General features: G+C 38.5%; 2 protein-coding genes across 5 annotated transcripts in view; one reads left to right on the forward strand and one right to left on the reverse strand.

Annotated features, from left to right (window-relative positions):
• The window catches only part of ELOC (elongin C), a 90,155-nt gene that overhangs the window by 35,641 nt on the left and 35,450 nt on the right, over positions 1–19,064 (reverse strand). The window contains exon 1 of one of the 4 annotated variants that reach the window (XM_007486950.3): positions 8,224–8,409. The exons of 1 other annotated variant lie outside the window; for it this stretch is intronic. The gene's annotated coding sequence lies outside the window, so the exon portion shown is untranslated. Of the gene's footprint in view, positions 1–7,618; positions 8,190–8,223; positions 8,410–19,064 lie in introns of those variants that run through there. 2 more of the 4 variants (XM_007486948.2, XM_056824113.1) reach the window with 2 other exon arrangements.
• Positions 13,420–18,402, forward strand: TMEM70 (transmembrane protein 70). Its single transcript, XM_007486951.3, has 3 exons — positions 13,420–13,826; positions 15,131–15,242; positions 17,870–18,402. The coding sequence occupies exons 1-3, from the start codon at positions 13,590–13,592 to the stop codon at positions 18,307–18,309; spliced, it is 789 nt and encodes a 262-aa protein (XP_007487013.2). The 5' UTR covers positions 13,420–13,589; the 3' UTR covers positions 18,310–18,402.

A 19,064-nucleotide genomic window follows, 5' to 3' on the forward strand; every position in this document is an offset into this window, starting at 1 on the left:
GAACGATAAAAGGATTATATGATGATTTTACAAGATTATTCCCCATTTTATAAATAAGGTAACTGAGGCAAACAGAAGTGACTTGCCCAAGATCACCCAGCTAATAAATGTCTGAGGCTGAATTTGAACTCTGGTCTTCCTGACTCCAGCCCATGTCCTCCAACTCTAGAGCTCAATGCTCCCCCCCCCCCCCCCCCCCGTGACATCGTCTCCAAATTCTAGAATTAAAACCAAACATAACTTCCTCCTCATTAACATCTTCCCTTCCCAATTTTCCTTACTCTATTAAACAATTCAACATACATTTACAGTATTAACTATCTACTTTGTATAGGCTCTAGGAATAAAAACAAAAAGACATCTTTGGTTCCTCCCCCAATTAAACAAACATTTAAGGTCCACAGTGTGCCAAGCACTGGAGGAAAATACAAAGTTTCTTTAAGACACCATCACATCTGCAGATAGTAAAAAATTGGGAAGGATAGTTAACAGACTGAGTCAGGATTCAAAAAAGTCTTCACAAGCTAAATAAATACTAAGCTGAATTTAGGTTAAAAAAAAAAAAACCCATCAGTTCCACAAGTACAAGATGAGGAGATATATCCAGTCAACCACTCATCTGAAAAAGATGAGGTTAAAAAAAGAGACAAAAGGGATAGAATATTACTATTCTGTAAGAAATAATGAATACAAAGAAGCACAGGAAGACATACCAATTGTGAAATAATAGTGAAAAAATAGTGAAATAAGCAGAACCAGGAAAACTAAACATCAGTGTAAGCAGAAAAAAATAAATCAAAACCAAATCCTGCAAAATTATAATGAACAAGTTTGGTCTTAAAGAAATATAAGAAAGCACCTCCTTGTTCCATTTCTTTGCATAAATAATGGATAGTGGGTATGGAAAACTGTATATTGTCAGACTTTTGGGATATTTATTGGCTTTCCCCCCACCTTTTTATTCTTTCATATGAGCAAGACGACATGAAGAGACCAGGTATTAAGATCTACAGAACCATTGTGCTGACTTATTGTTGTATGCCTGTGAAACCTATACAGCATGCCTGCACCAAGCCAGGAAATCTCTTCCATCTGAATTGCCTTAGGAAGATTCTGAAGAGGTCACCTGGCAGGATAAGGTATTGGATAGTGAGGTCCTTTCTCAAACCAAAATGCCAAGCATTGAAACTCTACTACAGAGTACAACTCCTATGCGCTGGCCAAAATGTTTGAATACCAAACATAGATTTGCCTAAAAGACTATTTTACAGAGAACTCTGAAGAACTTTGGTTATCGATTGTGATACATGGAAGACACTGGCACAAGACTGTCCTGCATGGCATCCATATATCAAAGATGGCATTTTGATCTATCAGCAAAATAGAATTGCAGTAGCTCAAAAGAAATGTGAGGTGAAAATTTACAGACATCACCATCTCAAATGTTCATATGGGCTATTTATTTGTGCCTGACCTATGGTAAAACCTTCTGAACTTATATTGGTCTGATCAGCCACAGTACAACATATGTACATTGACCCCATTATGGTGGTCATTTTAGTCATCTTCAAGCACAAAGGATAACTATAAGACAGAAGAAAGGAGGAATACACTGGGAAATATATGTGATAAAAAAACACCAATGGCAAATTTTATTTTAAATTAAAAAAAAAGCAAAAATATTTTATCAGGAAAAAAATAAGGATTTTAGCTGGCTGTAAACTCAATATAAGCCAAGATGATATGGTAGCCAAGAAAGCTAATACAATCTTAAGTTGCATCGACTGGCACTATGTCCAAGAATATGGAGTTGAGAGTACTTGTTATATCCTTTTCCTGGTCTGACTACAGCTTGAATATTATGTTCAGTTCAGAGTACATTTAATGAAAACTAGAGAGTATCCAGAATGGCTGAAAGTATGAAGAAGAGCCAATTAGTTTAACTTATAAAGAAGGAACTGGAGAGGTTTAGTTGGAAGAGAAAAGTCTCAAGTATCTGCAGGGCTATTATCTGAAAGAAGGATTAGGCGCATTCTGTTTGGCTCCAGTAGGTGGCATATGTAGAAGTTATGAAGAGGCAAATTTAGGCTTGAGATAAAGAAAAATTTCTTAACAGAATAAAAGTAGAATGGCTTATCTTAGGCATTTGTGCATTCCTGGTCACTTGAGATCTTTTAAGAAAGATTAGATGACTACTTGTAGGGTATATTGTGGTGTATATCCTTAGTCCCTGCTCTCATAGAACTGATGAGGATAGAGCACAAGAAAACAGGTGAATAGTATAAAATTCATGATGAGTGCTTAAAAGATTCAATTAAAAAAAATTAAGTGCCTATGGGCAAGGCATTATACTAGGTGCTAGAGAGATAACTTCACCAATAGTTCTTACTCTTAGAGATTATATTCTAGGAGAGATACAACATATATTCAGATAATGAAAGCTTATGTGAAAAATAAGGGCATATGAAATAGCTTACATTAATACAGTACTTTCTATTGATTTCAATTGCTGTGAATAAGAGCAGGAATCATTATGCTTACTTTTACAAATGAAGATATTAACAATTAGAAAGAGGGGACCCAACCCCTCCAAGCGTGAGCAGCAAAAGGCCAGAAAGCAGACAAAAGCTGGAAAGTTTTAAAAGCTTAAGTACGAAGTTAAACATTTAAAAAGAAAAGTAAACTGTACATAATCAAGATCTGAGGTCATGTACAATACTTTTTCAGTTATACTATTTATGTGGAAATAACCATTTTATTATTTTTTTGGTTAAGTTTTGAGTCTTTAAAAAGAAGAAAAGAAACTTACTATACTATTTGAGTCAAAGTGTAGGGTTTGCTAAATGATGGGATAACAAGTGAGCTATACAGAAACAACATGTATATATACCTAAAGTAATATATTAACATTATCTCATTTGCTCTTAGTGATCTTCTGAAGTCCCATTTTATAGAGAAAGGCAACTAATGTTTTTAAGGGTACATTGTGAAGGTAAATGCTTGATCATGGTCACACAATAACTTTTTGTCCATTGAAGAAATGAATAGAAGCATCTTCTATAGACTGAAGGAGGTGATATAGTAAGCATAATTAGGAAAAATGATACATTCAACTACAATACTATAAATGAGAAATAGCAAAAAACGTAATGACCAACACCAGCCTTAAAGACAATAAGAGAAAAAGTCCATCTCTTTCCTACAGAGGTAGGAGACTATGGTAGTGAAACATTGTATAAGCTTGGTTGGTATATTGGTTAGTTTTGCTGAATAGCTTCTCTTCTATTTCAACAACAACAAAACTCTATGGGATGGCCATAAGAATAGGAGAGAAGGGGAACAAACAGCTAAATGTCTCAGTGGCTAGAGCCAGGAGATAGGTTTGGAGATAGAAGGTCCTGGGTTCAAATGTGGTCTCAGCTGTGTGACCCTAGAAAAGTCACTTAACCCTGCTTGCCTAAGCCTTACTATTTTTCCTTAAAACAGATATCTGGAAATTATTTGTATAGAAATAACAATTTTGGGAAGTGGATGAGACCACCAAAGCAAGATAGTATAGAGGAAGAAGAGTGCTCAGAATAGAGCCTTGGGGTCCATCGAGAGTTACTGGGCATGACCTAGATAAATATTTAGCAAAGAGACTGAAAAGGAATAATCAGATCAACAGGAAGGGAACTAGGAGAGAGTAATGCCTCAAAAACCCAGGGAAGAGAGTAACCAAGTAGGTAATCAACTGCTTGACATCTACAGGGAAGTCAAGTGGGATGAGGACTGAGAAAAGTCCTTTAGATATGGCAAAAAGTAATTTTGGAAAGTAGTTTCAACTGAATGATAAAGGCAAAAGGCCTTTTGTACTGTTAAAGTGAATTGACTAAAGCATTAACACAGGAAAAGAATAGTACCAGCAAGTCTTAAGAGTGATAACTTGCAAAAGAAATAAGTGGAAATAGGGGGATTGGAAGTCACAGTGAGAACAAAGAACAGGGACAGAGGATATAAGGATACGGAAAGACAGCAAAATAAAAGATTATGAACAGTTAAAGGAATCTTGGAGTTCAAGAACATGGAAATAGAACACTTGATGGTGATAAAGTATACAATACAATCATCTTTGTATGTAGATAAGATATAGTAAAGGAGTGGATCATGGGAATTAAATAGCTTAAGGAACTGAAAAGTTAAGGTATTTTAAAGATAATTTTAGCATTGTGACTTAAAATCTAAATTTAATAGGTCGCCAGGGAAAATCCCAAATAATAAATACCCAAGTCAGCTGGAAATTTATGGTGATTTAATTGATATAGTGGAAAGAAATTAAGAAGGGAGAAGGAAAGGGTGAAGGATTTCTCCTGTCTGGCTTGTACTGGGCAGGAAGATTAGGGGATCTAGAAAGTAAGGGTTTGGAGTGTGAAGGAGGAAGTAATCAGCCTGAACTCCAAAAGGGCTCAGTCAAGATGCCTGAACCTGAATCAGCTCAAGGGCAAACTCACTGCCAAAACCCAGACAAATAGCTACCACCATGCCAAGATGTTGGAACGCTTAGCATGCTGCCAAGCCAGAGACGCCTCTCCGGGAAAAGAGGGTTAAGTGAGGAAGTGATGTGCCTTATATAGACAGTTTTATATCACTTTCCTGCATCTCATCTATAACAATGATAGCTTAGCTTGACTTAGGACAACCCAGGGATCTGTCTGCTGTGTCTGCACATGTCTGTTGAAGGCCATCTTCTTAGATAACACTTAATCCTTGAGTATGGGTGCAGACATTCCTGATCTTGTTAAACTAAGTAGGGTGGAGCAATGTAGAGTTCCCAAGACCTGATACTGTTAGACCAAGTATCTCCATTGTTACTAATCAGGAAATAGCTAAATCGGATCTTCTAAAGTATGGTCTGAGTAGGGTGGAGTAGTTTTAAAATTCACAGTATTTGAGGAAGCATAAATGTATGTTTAAGAACCCTAGTGTGAGGGCTGGAGTTCAGGTGGAACGGGAATAATAACAGCACTTGTCTCACCTAAAGGTGGACAAATAAGGCTATCAGAGTATAGTAGAGATAAATTAGAATAGCATGAACCCTCAAAGGAGGTTGCTGAGTAATAGTGGTAGGACAGACTAAAAGTGGCAAAGGACAGCAAGAAAGTATTCACTCTCCCACCTTAACTAGGGTGTCTGTGGTGGGGTATGAATGAAAGTACAACTGGTACTGGAGAGATTGGCCAGGGAGATAATATAATCAATCATGAAGGAGCCAGGTCCCCAACAACTGCCAAGAGACAGGAGGAGTAAGAAAGGAAAAGGTTGATGATAAAAAGCAAGTTTTTTAATTCAAGAGTAGGCATTCCAAACAGCTAACAGTTAACATCTAAGTTTCAAAAAAGAAAGACATATGTTAATGGTAATGCTAGTTTTCAAATATGGATAGGGACTGGACCTGCAATTTTATTCACATAGGGAAATTTAGGGACAAATAAATTTCTATTACAAGTGCACAGAACAGCAGTTACAATTAAAGTTTGACTTGCCATGGGGGCAATTACAGATTATATAATTTGCCCAGGTTATACAGTATGTCAAAGGTGAGACTTGAACTGGAATCTTCCTGAGCTTGGAGACCAACTATCTATTACACCACACTACCTCACATGTGTGTATATATATGTATACGAAGTATCTGGAATTGGCTACTCTTTTTCTCTTAGCTCTTACTATATCATTCAGAGCTGGAAAGGGTCTCAAAGCCCAACTTGTCTATTCCTCTTATTTTTCAAATATGGAAAATGAGGCCCAAGACTACAGAAGTCCTAAGTAATAGGACTTATTTTGGAAGCCAAGTCCTCTGACTACAAATTCAGCACACTTTCAACAATACTAGGTTTCTGAAGGCAGGGCATAAAACAAAGGATTAAGTACAGTGTGTTTTTATAGAGAATTAATTTTGTATCAAATGGTAACTCATCTGGGATCTGCCCTGCACCAGTCAAGAAACACCCAGCATGGCTTTAACTCTGAATTTTGGTATCACACTAATAAAAGAGTATCTAATGGAAAACTAAAAAAAAATTGCATATAAATTTTTATTTAAAATAATTCTTCAGTGAATATTTTTAAAACAAATATCCTTAATTTAATTTCTTTTATTATTTAGCAATTTTATATGTATTTTAAGGAGTGCTTCTTATACAAAATACTGAGAAAGAAAAAGATAAAGAGATCAGTTCAGGCCATAAATTACTTTAAAAATGGCCTACCAATAGATAAATTATGACAGCTGCTCTAGGTTGGTGCTAATTATCCCTAAACCTGACCACAAGTTTTATTTAAAAAAAAGTTTTGTTTCATTGGAAATGGTCAAAGACCACAAAAGATAATGAAATAACTCTGTAGTAGCTTTTAACAAGATCATGTTAAGGGTCGGCAGAGATTAAGAGTAAAAAAGAGAAAAAAATATTTAGATTAATGCTTAAAGTATGGTTATACCTATTTAAGTATCAACTCTGATTATAAGAATACAGTAAAAAGATATTACAAACATGGTCCCCAAAAAGCTTAAGTGAAGGTATTTTCCTTCGGGTTTAAACAAGGGATATATTTTGAATAATTAAACCACAGTTCCAAACTCATTTTGGCATTCAAAACGGAGCAGATATTCAGATCCTGATGATGACATTCATGGTTCTTAATCCTTCAACTGTGAAATATACTCGGATAGTTTAAGTACTCCACTGTTACATTCCCAGTAATGAAGCTGCTTGCCTCCATTTCATAATATTCACATCTTTCCAAGTTAATTGTATATGCTTAGTTGAAATAAACCTTTGGATAGGAAAACTGTTGGAGTCATTTAAAACCCAAAGTCACTCAAATCTGTCAATGTTAGCCATAAATCCTTTATTCCAAGCCCATTGTGTTTAAGGCTCAGTAGTAGGCAGCCACAAAAAATAAGCTATTGTCCCTTCCTTCAAGAAGCTTCCGATCTAGTAGGAAAGATGATACACAAATACAAACCGTTAAAATTTTTCAAACAAAAAGCAATAGCATCCAAATAAGTATAAAAAATGCTAAATGCTTAATATTCACGTTCTAATTCTGGGTACCAAACAAAGTAAGTACAAGATAGTTCAAACAGAAGTTCTTTTCACTTTAGACAGCTAAAATAGGCGTGGTTAAGTATGCATAAGGAGGCCTAAAAGACTTTAGCATCCTAATTAAACCTTTGATTGTCTATCTAAAGATATATATGTTACAAATAAGTGAATTTAAAAATTGTTATGGAGGATTTAAAAAGCATACATAAAGGATATGGGGCACTTATATATATATACATATATATATATGTATATATATATATATATATATATACACACACACACACACACAGCCTTCTAAAGCAATAAATAGTACGCAATTAAAATCAAATGTTGGTTTGGTTTTTCCTTTTTTTCTTTTGCACCTTAAGGGAAACTCTACCACCAAAAGTGCGTTACCTGACACCACCATTAAGACACAGCCATCTGATGGTGGTAGAAAAGTCAGATGAGTGCACAAAAGTCTCGTTCGGATGAACCAGCCCCACGCCCGTCTTCACCCATCCCAAACCCTAGGGATTCCCGAAGTTTACCCAAACTTCCAGAGACACTGCACCGAGGGAACCTGGTTTCCTTCAAGGTACCCATGGACGAGCAGACAGGGTCAGATCCAGCAACACCAGGAAAAGAGACCACCCCCCCCTCCACCCTCGCAGGCGGCGGGGTGTCCGGCCCGGCCATAGGGGCCGACATAGGAACCTCCCAGTCGTCGAAAGCCCCCTAAAGGACGCCTGGGTGAGGCCCCCCCGCCCTCCTACCCCCGCCCCCAGAGACGGCCCCGAGGGAAGGGGGCGCCGGCGGAGGCGGGGTGGGGGGGATGGTTTCCGTTCGCTCCCCGCCCAAATCCGAGGCCAGGCTGGGAAGAGAAGCAACTCTCTCCCGGCCACCCTCGCCTCTCCGCCTGGGTTCAGGAGCGACCTCTCATCCCGTACCCTGACCCGTGACTCACTTGTCAGTTCTGCAGCGGCCGCAGCTCGGTCCCCGCTCACCGCCACAGCCCCTGCTCCCAGGGCCGTCCCCCCCCCCGCGGGCCCCAGCCGCCCGCCGCCGTCTCTTCCGGGGCAACGAAAGTAACCACTTCCGGCGGGTCAGCGCAGTGTCTCCAAAGAGAGTGTACACCAGGCCCACGCCGACCCACCTAGCCACTTGACGCCTTCTACCAATTGGAAACGAACCGCGTACCCTTCCCAATCCTCATTCACGCCAGACCGACCTAAAACCCACCCCCCCACCTAGATTTTCCGTCGAACTACTTTCCACACAAAAACTCTATCCTTGGAGGAGGAGCACGGATCGGACTGGTGACCAATCGGAGTCCAATTAATGTGTTCCTACAATTCCCAGCATGCAACAGAACGACCCAATTTTTCAGTACTAGCGGGGAAAACGATTGAAAAAAGGACGGCAGGGTCGAGGGCCGCAGTGAATGCTGGAATTTGTAGTTTCCTTTAACGAGTCGAGAGCTGGGACAGCGGGAGTCACGTACTTTGAGACCGTAGGACAGATTGCCAAGCGTGGGGTGCGGTTTCGTTCCTCTTGAGAACATGCTGCTCCCAAACTAGTAGCTTCTGTCCTTTGGAGAATGTTGCAGCATTCTCTGGGAGAGTGGTTTTGTAGCTTCTTGATTCCACATGTTTCACTTCCTTTCTTCCCGGCACTGGTCGTGAATTTACTGATTTGTGATAAAAATACTTCGACCAGACGGGCACATTTAGTTTTCTCTTCGTAGTATTGTGCTTTGCACCCATTAACAGGACCTAGCTTACCCCTTTTTCTTTTAGTTGCTCCTCACCTCATTTTTTTTAAAGGCCTAGCGTTTTCAGTCAGAATGCACAGAGAATGTGCATTTATTACTGTTGAAAACTAAAATTTTTTCTGAGCTGCAAGCAGCTGTTGTGTCCATTTCAATTGAATACAAAGTTTTCTTGAAATTGATTGAGGTTCAGCTTTCAAACCACGGGCTTGAAACATTAGTTGTAAAATAAGTCTTTTAACTGTAACAACCCATCTGCTTACTATAGTCAGGAACAGATGCCTGGGGGATGGGCAAAAATAGTGAGACTTTCCATTCCCCTCCCCCTCCATCTCAGCTGCTGCTGCTATCTTCTTATTCTTTCTCCTCCTTTCTTCCCTTTTATTTCACCTCATTCTCGGCTACTCTGAAATCCGCTTCCAGGCAGGACTGTGGGATGGAAATAAATGAAACCTTAATTGGATTAGGTGACCAAACTGGCTTGAGATTTGGTGAATATGTGGCATTGGTAGCATGTATTTTTGCAAAAACTTAGTTAAAATTACCTATTTTGCTATTCCGTATTGTGGTTCTGCTATTTGGGAGTAGGAGGGTTGTTATCCATCTTGGAATAGAAGTTTTTCTGGCCATGAAGGTAGAGGAAACATTTCTTTTATGGTTCTCTGTATGATATGATTCCTGCTGCTACTTTAAATACCTTAAATACTTTAAATACCTAGTGCCTGGACAAAGGATAACAAGAATACATAATAATAGTGACTAACATTTAACCATTAAAGACATACAATGCTTTACATATATCTAATCAGCAAAATTAATATAAGTAATGCATTAGAAGGAAATGAGACAGGATCTCTGATTTCACTGGTTTAGCTCACTCCCACATAAAAAAACTCCTACCAATTCAGGTGGCATTTCTAGGTAACTGAAAGTCTTACTTAGTTACCTGGAGCACTGAGAAATTAAGGGACTTGCCCAGAGCAACATTGCCAATATTGTTAGAGGCAAGACTCAAACTAGGCCTTCTTTGTTCTTCCTAGTTCATTTTTCACTATGGAATGATGCTTTTATTAGTAAAATATTCCTAAACATATAAAACAAAACTTTGAATTATGTTAATGAAACAAGGAAGGCTTTTTATATTGTAAGTTTTACCAAAAATAATTTTAACAAAAGATAAAGTTAAAGAATTAGAAGTCAAGGTTTTAAGAACATGGGATGACAAAATTTTCATTGGTATAGCTGTAGAATCACAATTAGGACATGACATTGAGAACTTAGTATGGGGCACTGAAGTTTAGAGGCTTGCAATTTTTAAATATTTTATAATTCATACACATTTTATTAGTATTTATATTTTGACAGTATTTCCATTAGATTGTGAGTTCTTTGAGGTGTCAACATGGAAAATATTGTAACTTGTTTTTACATCAGAAATTCAGGACTGTGACTATTGATGAGTCATCCTGAGAGAGAGAAATATTTCCTCTTTAAAACTGTATGAGTATGAGGATTTATACTGAAAGGAGAGTATGTATGTATTAATATCTACAGAAATCCAACCTGTTCTGTAGGTAATGATTTCTGTGACAATGTCTACAGAAATTCAATGTGTTCCATAGATAATGATTTATTTTAAATCCATTCATCAACAAGTATTTATTGAGTGGCTACTAAATCAGTTCTGAGTGCTGTGGGCATTGTAAAATAATTATGTAAGGCTGGTAGTCGCCTCCAAAGAACCTTATAGATGAGCTTGGGAACTCACAATCTAATGGAAATACTGTCAAAATATAATGTGGGACACATGAGTAACACATTTGAAAAATTACCCAACCCTTAAGTGATACACTATGTGCTCAGGGAGGGGTAGTATCTTTGGTATGGAGGGCTTGTCGTGCCCTTCTAGGGCAGCTCTCCAGCCTCTGACCGTCACCTGACACCCAGCTCTCACTTGTGGCTCCCAGCAGCAGCCACACCCCGGGCAACGGCTTCGACAGGCCGGCCAAACCTTGTGAGGGTAGCCATCGGGTTGTTGTGGACCCCTGGTGAACCAGGGCTTTGCTCATCCAGCATGTGAAGACTGTTTGGCGGAACAGGCGGAAGAAACCAATAAGAAGGTTCAACAGCTGAGATGGAGACGCAGCAAAGCACTGTGGAGTGCTTAGAGCGGGTTGGAGCACAAAAGACAACAGGCCATCCAATGCAGCTGAGGAAGTCTCCAGGTGTAACGACTTTTCGGGCCATTGGACCCAGGCTTCCAACGCCGAGAGAGTGGGACTGTCTCTGTGCATCGACTTTTCCATTTAAATCTCCTTCATGCACAAGTATCTTTGTGCACACTCATCTATACACCATAGATGAAAACGCACAAAAACAATCACAACTACTATACTATTGTAAAGTCAATCAACTGTCCCTCTCATCCTAAATCCCCAGGGCATCTAGAGTGGTATATAGGTTCCCCAAGTTCTTTTGTTCCTCTGAGTCCATCCTGAGTCTTTGGCACTCCCAGGGGTCAGTGACCAGGGTGTCCAGACTCTGTGCAGTCTTGGGGAGCAGCTCTGTTGTTGCAACTTAGTAGCGCTAACCCCTTTTCCCCTTGATTAAAGAGTGATTTTGACTATTTAATAGTTCTGCATTTTTTCTATTTAACAAAGGGCAGGAAGTATTTTCATATTTTTTTTATCTCCGGCTCTTAGCATAGTATTAGCAAGAGTAATTAGTTATACTAGGAAGCTACCAGATAGCACCAGACAGAGTGTTTAAAGGTCTAGTACTATCTTTTTCTACTTTAGTCAGGAATCTCATGGTATTACAGAGCACTTCTCCACAGGGTAGTTGGGATTTCAGGGGGCTAGGATAGAGATTTTTTCTGACTGTGGTTGTTTTAAGCATACTTTTGCTTGTCTTGGGTATCCAAATTTTGAGTTTTAGCTTTGCTATTTTGGACATACAGGAAAAAGGAAACAATGGAGCTGAACGAAAGGGATTATCATTTCAAATCTCAAATTCTTTGCAGACTCTTCTTTTTCAATGCTAATAAACCTCACCCCTAAACTACCTGTCCTGGATGGCCAATGGTGAAAGTCAGTTTAATTTTGGCTTCTTTAATAATAAACCAGTAATCATATTTTATTCCTTGAGAGTCAGGGTTGAGAATACATACATTTCTAAAATAACTAATAATATCTACTGCCAATCTTGGAAGCAAACCCCACCCCAGCAATCTCTCCTTCCTATTAGCTGGTTCCTCTCTACTGCTCCAAAGTAAGGAAAGAAGCCCAGGGCAACTATCTCTATTTCCTCCTCAGGCTAATCTGTTTATTCTCTACCAGACTTTCCCTGCTATTCCCCAGTTCAGGATACTTGAACCCAGCCTCCTTTTAAATTCCCTTTTGTTTTGTCTTTCCACTTTGAACTGTAAATTTATTTAGGGCAAAGACTACCTTTTTTTTCCTTCTTTTTTTGTATTCCCAATGTTTTTGCTCAGTATTGGGCACATAGTAAGCACCTAATAAATGCTTATTTACTGACTGATTTGTAAGAGTTTCCTCTGTCCTTGGTATAGACTACCATGGGGATTCGATGCAAAAGATGTGAGGATGGAGAGCTATTCGGAATTGTTCAGAAAAGTATTGCCTATACCAGGGCACTTTGACTGAACTTGGAATGGGAATGGGCTGATGTTTCTAGAAGGTAGAGTGTGTGTGAAGAAGAATGAGAATAATGTTCAATCCGAAGTAATATGCAACCTATTAATGGGTTGGTTGGAGCCAGATTGAGAAGGGCTTTTAAAATGTCTGAGATGTAAAATCCCCCAGTAAAGACTAACTAAACAACCAAACTAAACTAAGAAGCACAAGGGAAACAATAGTAAGAAGTTACAAAAATGTCCAGGCTAGGGGTGCCTCTCTTTTTGATTCAGTGGATTCACTAGTGCAAGAAAAATACAATCAAAAGCTTTACAGTGAGGTCTAGGTTGAAACAATGCTCCTGTTAGATGAACTTAGTACTACAAGGACACCAAAAGCAGGAAGCTTTTGCCTTACTTTAGTGGGCAGTGGGGATTGGGGAAGTAGAGGGAATAAGCAAGGATAAATGTGCAACACACGTGAATTCGAGTAGTTTGGGGCCAAAATTGAAGTACTGGAGCTTTTCTGAGGTTATCGATTAATAGGGAACCTTGGAAACTACTTCCCAAGGCATTCCATTCGACTCATGTACTTATAATTTTTCTGGGAAGTTTTGTTTTTGTTTTTCCCCTGACTTGATGGGCTTGATGCCCAGATTCCCTTTCTCTACTACTTCCACCCACTGTACTTAGTTCTGGCCTCTGGAACCCAAATGGCAGCTCTTCAAGTGCTCAAAGAATATTGCTTATTAGGCCTCTGTGTTCCGCAGTCTTTGGTTCTCCAGAGTCATCTGCGGCGCTGATTTCCAGCACAAGGACTAGCAACAGTAGCTCCTTGATTTTCTCTCTGCTACATTTATGGCTTGGTTTTCCCCTTGGGTCCCTTGCATGAACTCGGGAACTTTTGTTGCGGGACCAGTTTCCGAGGGGAATAGGATAACCAGAGTACCAGCCAGGCGGCCAATAGCTACGCTGAGAGGTCAGGAGGCGGAGGATAGGCTCTGTTCGAAAGGGGGTGGTGGAAGGGGTATCTTTGCTTGGGGTGGAGGAACCGGTCACTGCGGAGTTGCGGTTTGGGCGCTACTTGCACTGATTAAGGTGACTCCGAGCACGGGAGATGTTGCTCCTGGCTGTCAGCGGCCCATTGGTCGCCCGACTGCGTCTCGGTGGCGGCTGGACGAGAGTTCGACCGTGGGCCGCGGCGGCGCTGCGGTGTCTCTGGGCTGCCGGAGATCCCCGGGAAGCCTACATCCCCGGGCACGCGGGCAGCTCTCGGAGCGCACGCGCAGCAGTCCCGGGAGTGGCGCGAGCCTTGCCTCGAGGCCTCCTCCTCGGGGCGCCCCGTAGAGAACAGGTGCGGGTTTTGGCCTCTTGGCCCGGCACGGGAAATAGAAAGGGCGAGTTCGGGGAAAACACTGAAGTTTAGGGTTGTTCTCAGCATCCACAAGATTAAGCCTTTTTTAAAAAGGCGGGGAGGGGGGCGTGGGAGCCGCAGAATTGAGGGACGAGATTATGAAGGCCTGGAAGGTCCCATGGGGCACTTGGTTTTGACTTCAACTAGACATGTGTCAGCAAAATCCAAAGGATTAGATTAGAGGCAGACCCTGGAGGCGGAACTGTTAAATCCTTTTCTTTAAGTGGCCCTTGGGACCCATGTGTGTCACAGACTTGCTTTCGTAGACCTTGTCTGATGAGTAAGAATAAATCCTGGAGCCAAACCTGCTTCACTACACCAGGACCCGATCCTCCACCCTGCCCCTGTCCCCACCCCCCTATTTTGTTAACAATTAACTGCATGGGTCCACAATGGGAAATTTTATAACAATTTGAGCCCAGAACTAGAGCAGAATTCCTCTACTGTAGTTTTCAGATCATGATTCTATTTACTAATAGTTTCCATTTCCAAGAATTCCATTGTATGAAAGTTTATGTGTAAAATGCAGCTGTGGATTTAAGATTGTGACTGAAAGAAAATGGCTCTTAATAGGTTTGGGAAGTAAAGGATTAATTACATATTAGAAAACTAGGACAAGATTTAGGTTTTGGAGAGATTGTAAAATTAATCCTACTCTCATAGGAAACATTATCCTGATTGCATATGTTTTTATTAACAAGAAAAGTAATTACTGTAATGTGCTGAAGCCTTAAGTTTGTATGAAATTCAAAACAGTATCAAGTAAAAAAAAATCAAGTAAAATGATTTATGGAAGATAGGGGATCCCATCCATTTTATTTACAAGACCTTTAGGCAACCTGTTGCCCTCCTATTCAATACCAGTAACAATATTATTTGTTTTCAGTCATTGACTTAATTCTGATTTTGTTTTTTTTTTGTTTTACTTATAAACAAGGAAAATATAACTATTGATTAGAATTTAGAAGATGATCATTTCATGACCTTTTCCTGATTATAAACTAGGCTTTTTAGGTCCCTTTATTAACCTGGCATTATAGGTATTGAACTTTATTCTTTTTACAAAATTCTTAAATTCTATGGCTTCCAGATATTTCTTGTAGGGAGTATGCAAGTTTTTGGGGAAATTTTGAAAAGCACTTAAGAATGAAAAGCCCTTCCAAAATGCTTAGATATTATTCTAAATACTGTGAATAATTTTTTATAAAGTTGTGTAGCATTTACAATGTGTTCTAATCCATTAGACTCCTTTTTCTTCTGGTGGATATGTTCAATATGTTCATACTCATGCTCCTCTTGAACAATCAGAAGATGGAAGACTGATTTATACAGGCAATCTGGCACGAGCAGTATTTGGTATGTGATTGGAAGTGGGATATATTCCTTGTTTATAATTTAAATAATATTTCTTCATTCCATTACTTAGAGAGGACTGTTGGCCGAAATGGAGTAAGATAGTAGCTTAAATGTTTTTTTAAGAATTTGTAAATTTCTAAAAATTAGTTAATAAGAATCTATGTTATATGTCAAGTACTGTGTTAGGTTCAGGATATGTAAAACTCTTTCCTCAAGGAACTTGTATTTTATTAAGAGAAAAAGACTTTCAAGTATATATATGTGTGTGTGTATATATATATATACACACACACATACACTTTCAATTTGGGGATATAGCACTAGTAGCTGGAGTGATCCCAGGAAAAGTCTTAAATAGAGAAAAGGAAAGGGGGGCAAATAAAGAGAAGGAAATAAGTATTAAGTACCCACTATGTGCCTGGAACTATGCTAAACTCTTTACAAACATCTCATTTGATCCTCATATCAATATTTTGATATAGGTGCTAATATGGTCCCCTATTTTACATTTTAAAATAGTTTACATATTTACTAGGAAACTGAGGTAGACAGAGACTATGGGATTTTCCCAGGGTCACACAAGCTATTAAGTGTCTTTAGTTGGATTTGAAGTCTTCCTGACTCCAAGTCCAATGCTATCTCCACTGTTCCTTAATGTATAGCATAGTATTTGAACTGAACTTTGTAGAGAGCTAGGGATTCTAAGAGGCAGAGGTGAGGAGTGAGTACATTCTAAGTATGGGGGGATAGCCTGTGCAAAGGCTTGAATACTAGAATTAGAATGTCATATATGAGGAATAGCAAGCTGACCGTTTAGCTGGAATGCAGAATGTGTGAAGGGGATCATTGTTTAATAAGCCTAGAAAGGTAGGCTAGAACCAGATTTTGAAGAATATTAAATGTTCAAGAGAGGAGATTGTATTCTCTTCTAGTGACAATAGTGAGGCATCAGAGCTTTCTGAGCCATGCAGTCAACATCAGCAAGCATTTATTAAGTACCTTTTATGTGCTGAACTGTGCTAGTGTTTGGTAAGACCTGTGATTGAATAATATCTCTTTGATAGTTGTATAGAGGATGAATTAAAGAGAGGAGATAGACCAATGACTGGTAAATTGCAATAGCCTTGAATGGGTTCACCACGGGGACAAGATGGAGAAAAGAAATAGTGGCGAGTACCAGCTTATGGCCTGGGAGAGAACTGAAGAGTCAAGGGATTGGAGGTCTTAGTGTGGGTGTGTTAAAGCAGTATGATGTTATGACATACAGTAGTAATGTGGCTATTGGAAATACTTAAAAAAAAAAAATCCTTAACTTCTGTCTTGGAATCAATACTGTGTCAATACACAGTTCCCAGGTTCCAAGGCAGAAAAGTGGTAAGGACTAGGCACTGGGGGTCAAGTGACTTGCTCAGGGTCACACAGCTGGGAAGTGTCTGAGGTCAGATTTGAACCTAGGACCTCCCATCTCTAGGCCTGACTCTCAGTCCACTGAGCCACGCAGCTGCCCCCCAGAAATACATTTTTAAAAATACTCCTTTAAAATACTTTTCTATTTTGCTTGTCAACTCAGGGAGTGGGGTGGGAAAGAACATGAATCATGTAACCATGGGAAAATATTCTTAAGTCATTTGTTTAAAAAAAAAAAAGAATACTTTTCCAGGTAATTACATGCAAACAATAATCATTTTTTTTGTTGGGTGGATTTCAAATAATATTTCATCATGGAGATGGAAATAGATAATATTTTAAATACCCAAACTCAAAATACTTCCCAGGTATTATTTAATATCTTGTTCTGGTGTTTCTGTTCAAAATGTAGGGCTAGATGGTGATATATCTCTGTTACATTGTTAGCGAAAGGGAGGGATATGAGTTACACGAGATCACTAATGTAGATAGAACTAGAAATGTCATTGTAATGAACTGGTTACAATTTGACTAAGGTACTGTCTGAGCTCATCAATCTGAAACTTTTGTCATGAGTAGTGTAACCTTTTGGTTACTTTGGATAAAGAACTTTCTATTTGTTATTAGTATTTTTATACTTTGTTGAGTAGAAAATAGACTTGTTAGGAACAATAAAGAATTGCTTGACTACTCCAAGTGGTTCCCCCTTGCTCTACTTTTTGGTTTTATCTGTTGGTCTCATAGTTTTTTCTATGTCTTCTATTGTAAGTCTCTCAGGCATTGTTCTTGTTTCTACTTAGGACAAGCCCTATATATATATTTTTTTTTCAATTTAATTTTTGTTTTTTTTTCCAATTAGTTATTTTTTCTTTGTTTATCTCATTCCAGATCCATTTGTACAAGTCTTCCTAAGTTTTTTCTAAAACCCTCCCTTTTGCCATTTCTTATGTTGCAGATGTGCTTTTACATTCAGATAACCTAATTTTTTCAGCCATTTCTTCAGTTGATGGGCATTTAATTTTGAGTCCTTTGCCATTACAAAAAGAGCTGCTATAAATTTTTTTTTGTATTTTTATGTGGTTTCTTTGGTTCCAAATTGTTTTCTAGAATGGTGGGACCAATTCACAACTAAAACAAGGCATTAATGTGAATGGAATAAAATGATTACTTTGTACCTTTGAAAAACACTAACTGATTTTTTTTCTGTTTTAAAAATTCAGGTGTGAAATGTTTCTCTTATTCGACAAGCTTGCTCAGCCTTGCATTACTCCCATATATATTTGGACAAACTAATGTTGAATTTGGAAGTCTGCCTCTGAAAATTGCATTTTATGGTGCTTTGGGAACTTTTACATTAATTACTCCAATGATACTTCACTTTATTACAAAGGGATATGTGGTTCGATTGTACCATGAAGCCAAGACAGACATTTATACAGCCATTACGTATAATGTTGTTCTTTTAGAAAAGAGAACAGTTTTTCATCAAAATGATGTAAAGGTTCCAGATATCAAAAGTATATTTACCTCATTTCATGCAAAAACAAAATCAATGCTAGTTAATCCAATGCTTTTTCCATACCCTCAAGATTATAACCATCTTATGGGCTATGACAAACCTTTTACTTTTGACATTGAAGAATCCAATGAAAATAAATAGCTCAAAGAAGATAAATGTGACCCTCTTTGTTGTATATCGGTTCAAGTGTATCCTTTTTGTATCATTGTAAAATAATAAATTATCCTTTTATTATTAGTGTCTTTTTTTCAAATAACTGTAATAAAGAAAAACATGAAATACCTGAAGCCATATGAAATAGTGAGATCTTAATTATAATAAACCACTTAGAAACAAAGTTCTTATATTGAAAACCAGATAATTTTTTAAAATTCTGAACGCCACAAACAAAAACAAAAAACATTTCCATCTACAAAATAAGAACAGAGACGTACACATGAAACTGACTTTGTTACATACAGCTTGCAAAACCAGATACACTAAAAAAGAAACTTTCTAGGTCACGTGATGCCTCTCCAAATCTTTTCTCGTTCCCTTCAATTATACTACTTTTAAGGGTTTAAAAATGCTTAATTGGCACTTTCTTAGATTCTCACTATGACCTTTGGGAGGGGCAGCCCACTTCTATACATTTCTGATGATAAACCTTTTTTTCTGATGCTTCTCCTGTGCAATTCTTCCTTGGTAATTTGTTTTCTCCTCATGCCTACCAGCTACCTCTCAGTTATTCTTAGGTGTTCTACAACTTTAATTCATCAGAGACTTTGGTGTTTTGTGACAGTCAACAGCAAGAAATATTGATAGAAAGTTTCCTTTTTTTTTTTAGGTTGAAACTTAAGAATCATCAAAACAATCCAATCTATTCTGCTCTGTTCTGATCCTGGCTTACTGTCCAT

Source organism: Monodelphis domestica, chromosome 3 (genome assembly GCF_027887165.1).
Source record: "Monodelphis domestica isolate mMonDom1 chromosome 3, mMonDom1.pri, whole genome shotgun sequence".
In the NCBI taxonomy this organism is placed as follows: domain Eukaryota; kingdom Metazoa; phylum Chordata; class Mammalia; order Didelphimorphia; family Didelphidae; genus Monodelphis; species Monodelphis domestica.

Bases quoted from the DNA above. Each gene is read 5' to 3' on its own strand.
- TMEM70 (XM_007486951.3), top strand. From the start codon at position 13,590: ATGTTGCTCCTGGCTGTCAGCGGCCCATTGGTCGCCCGACTGCGTCTC. The intron at 13,827-15,130 runs GTGCGGGTTTTG...CTAATCCATTAG, and splicing joins GGGCGCCCCGTAGAGAACAG to ACTCCTTTTTCTTCTGGTGG. The intron at 15,243-17,869 runs GTATGTGATTGG...TTAAAAATTCAG, and splicing joins TCTGGCACGAGCAGTATTTG to GTGTGAAATGTTTCTCTTAT.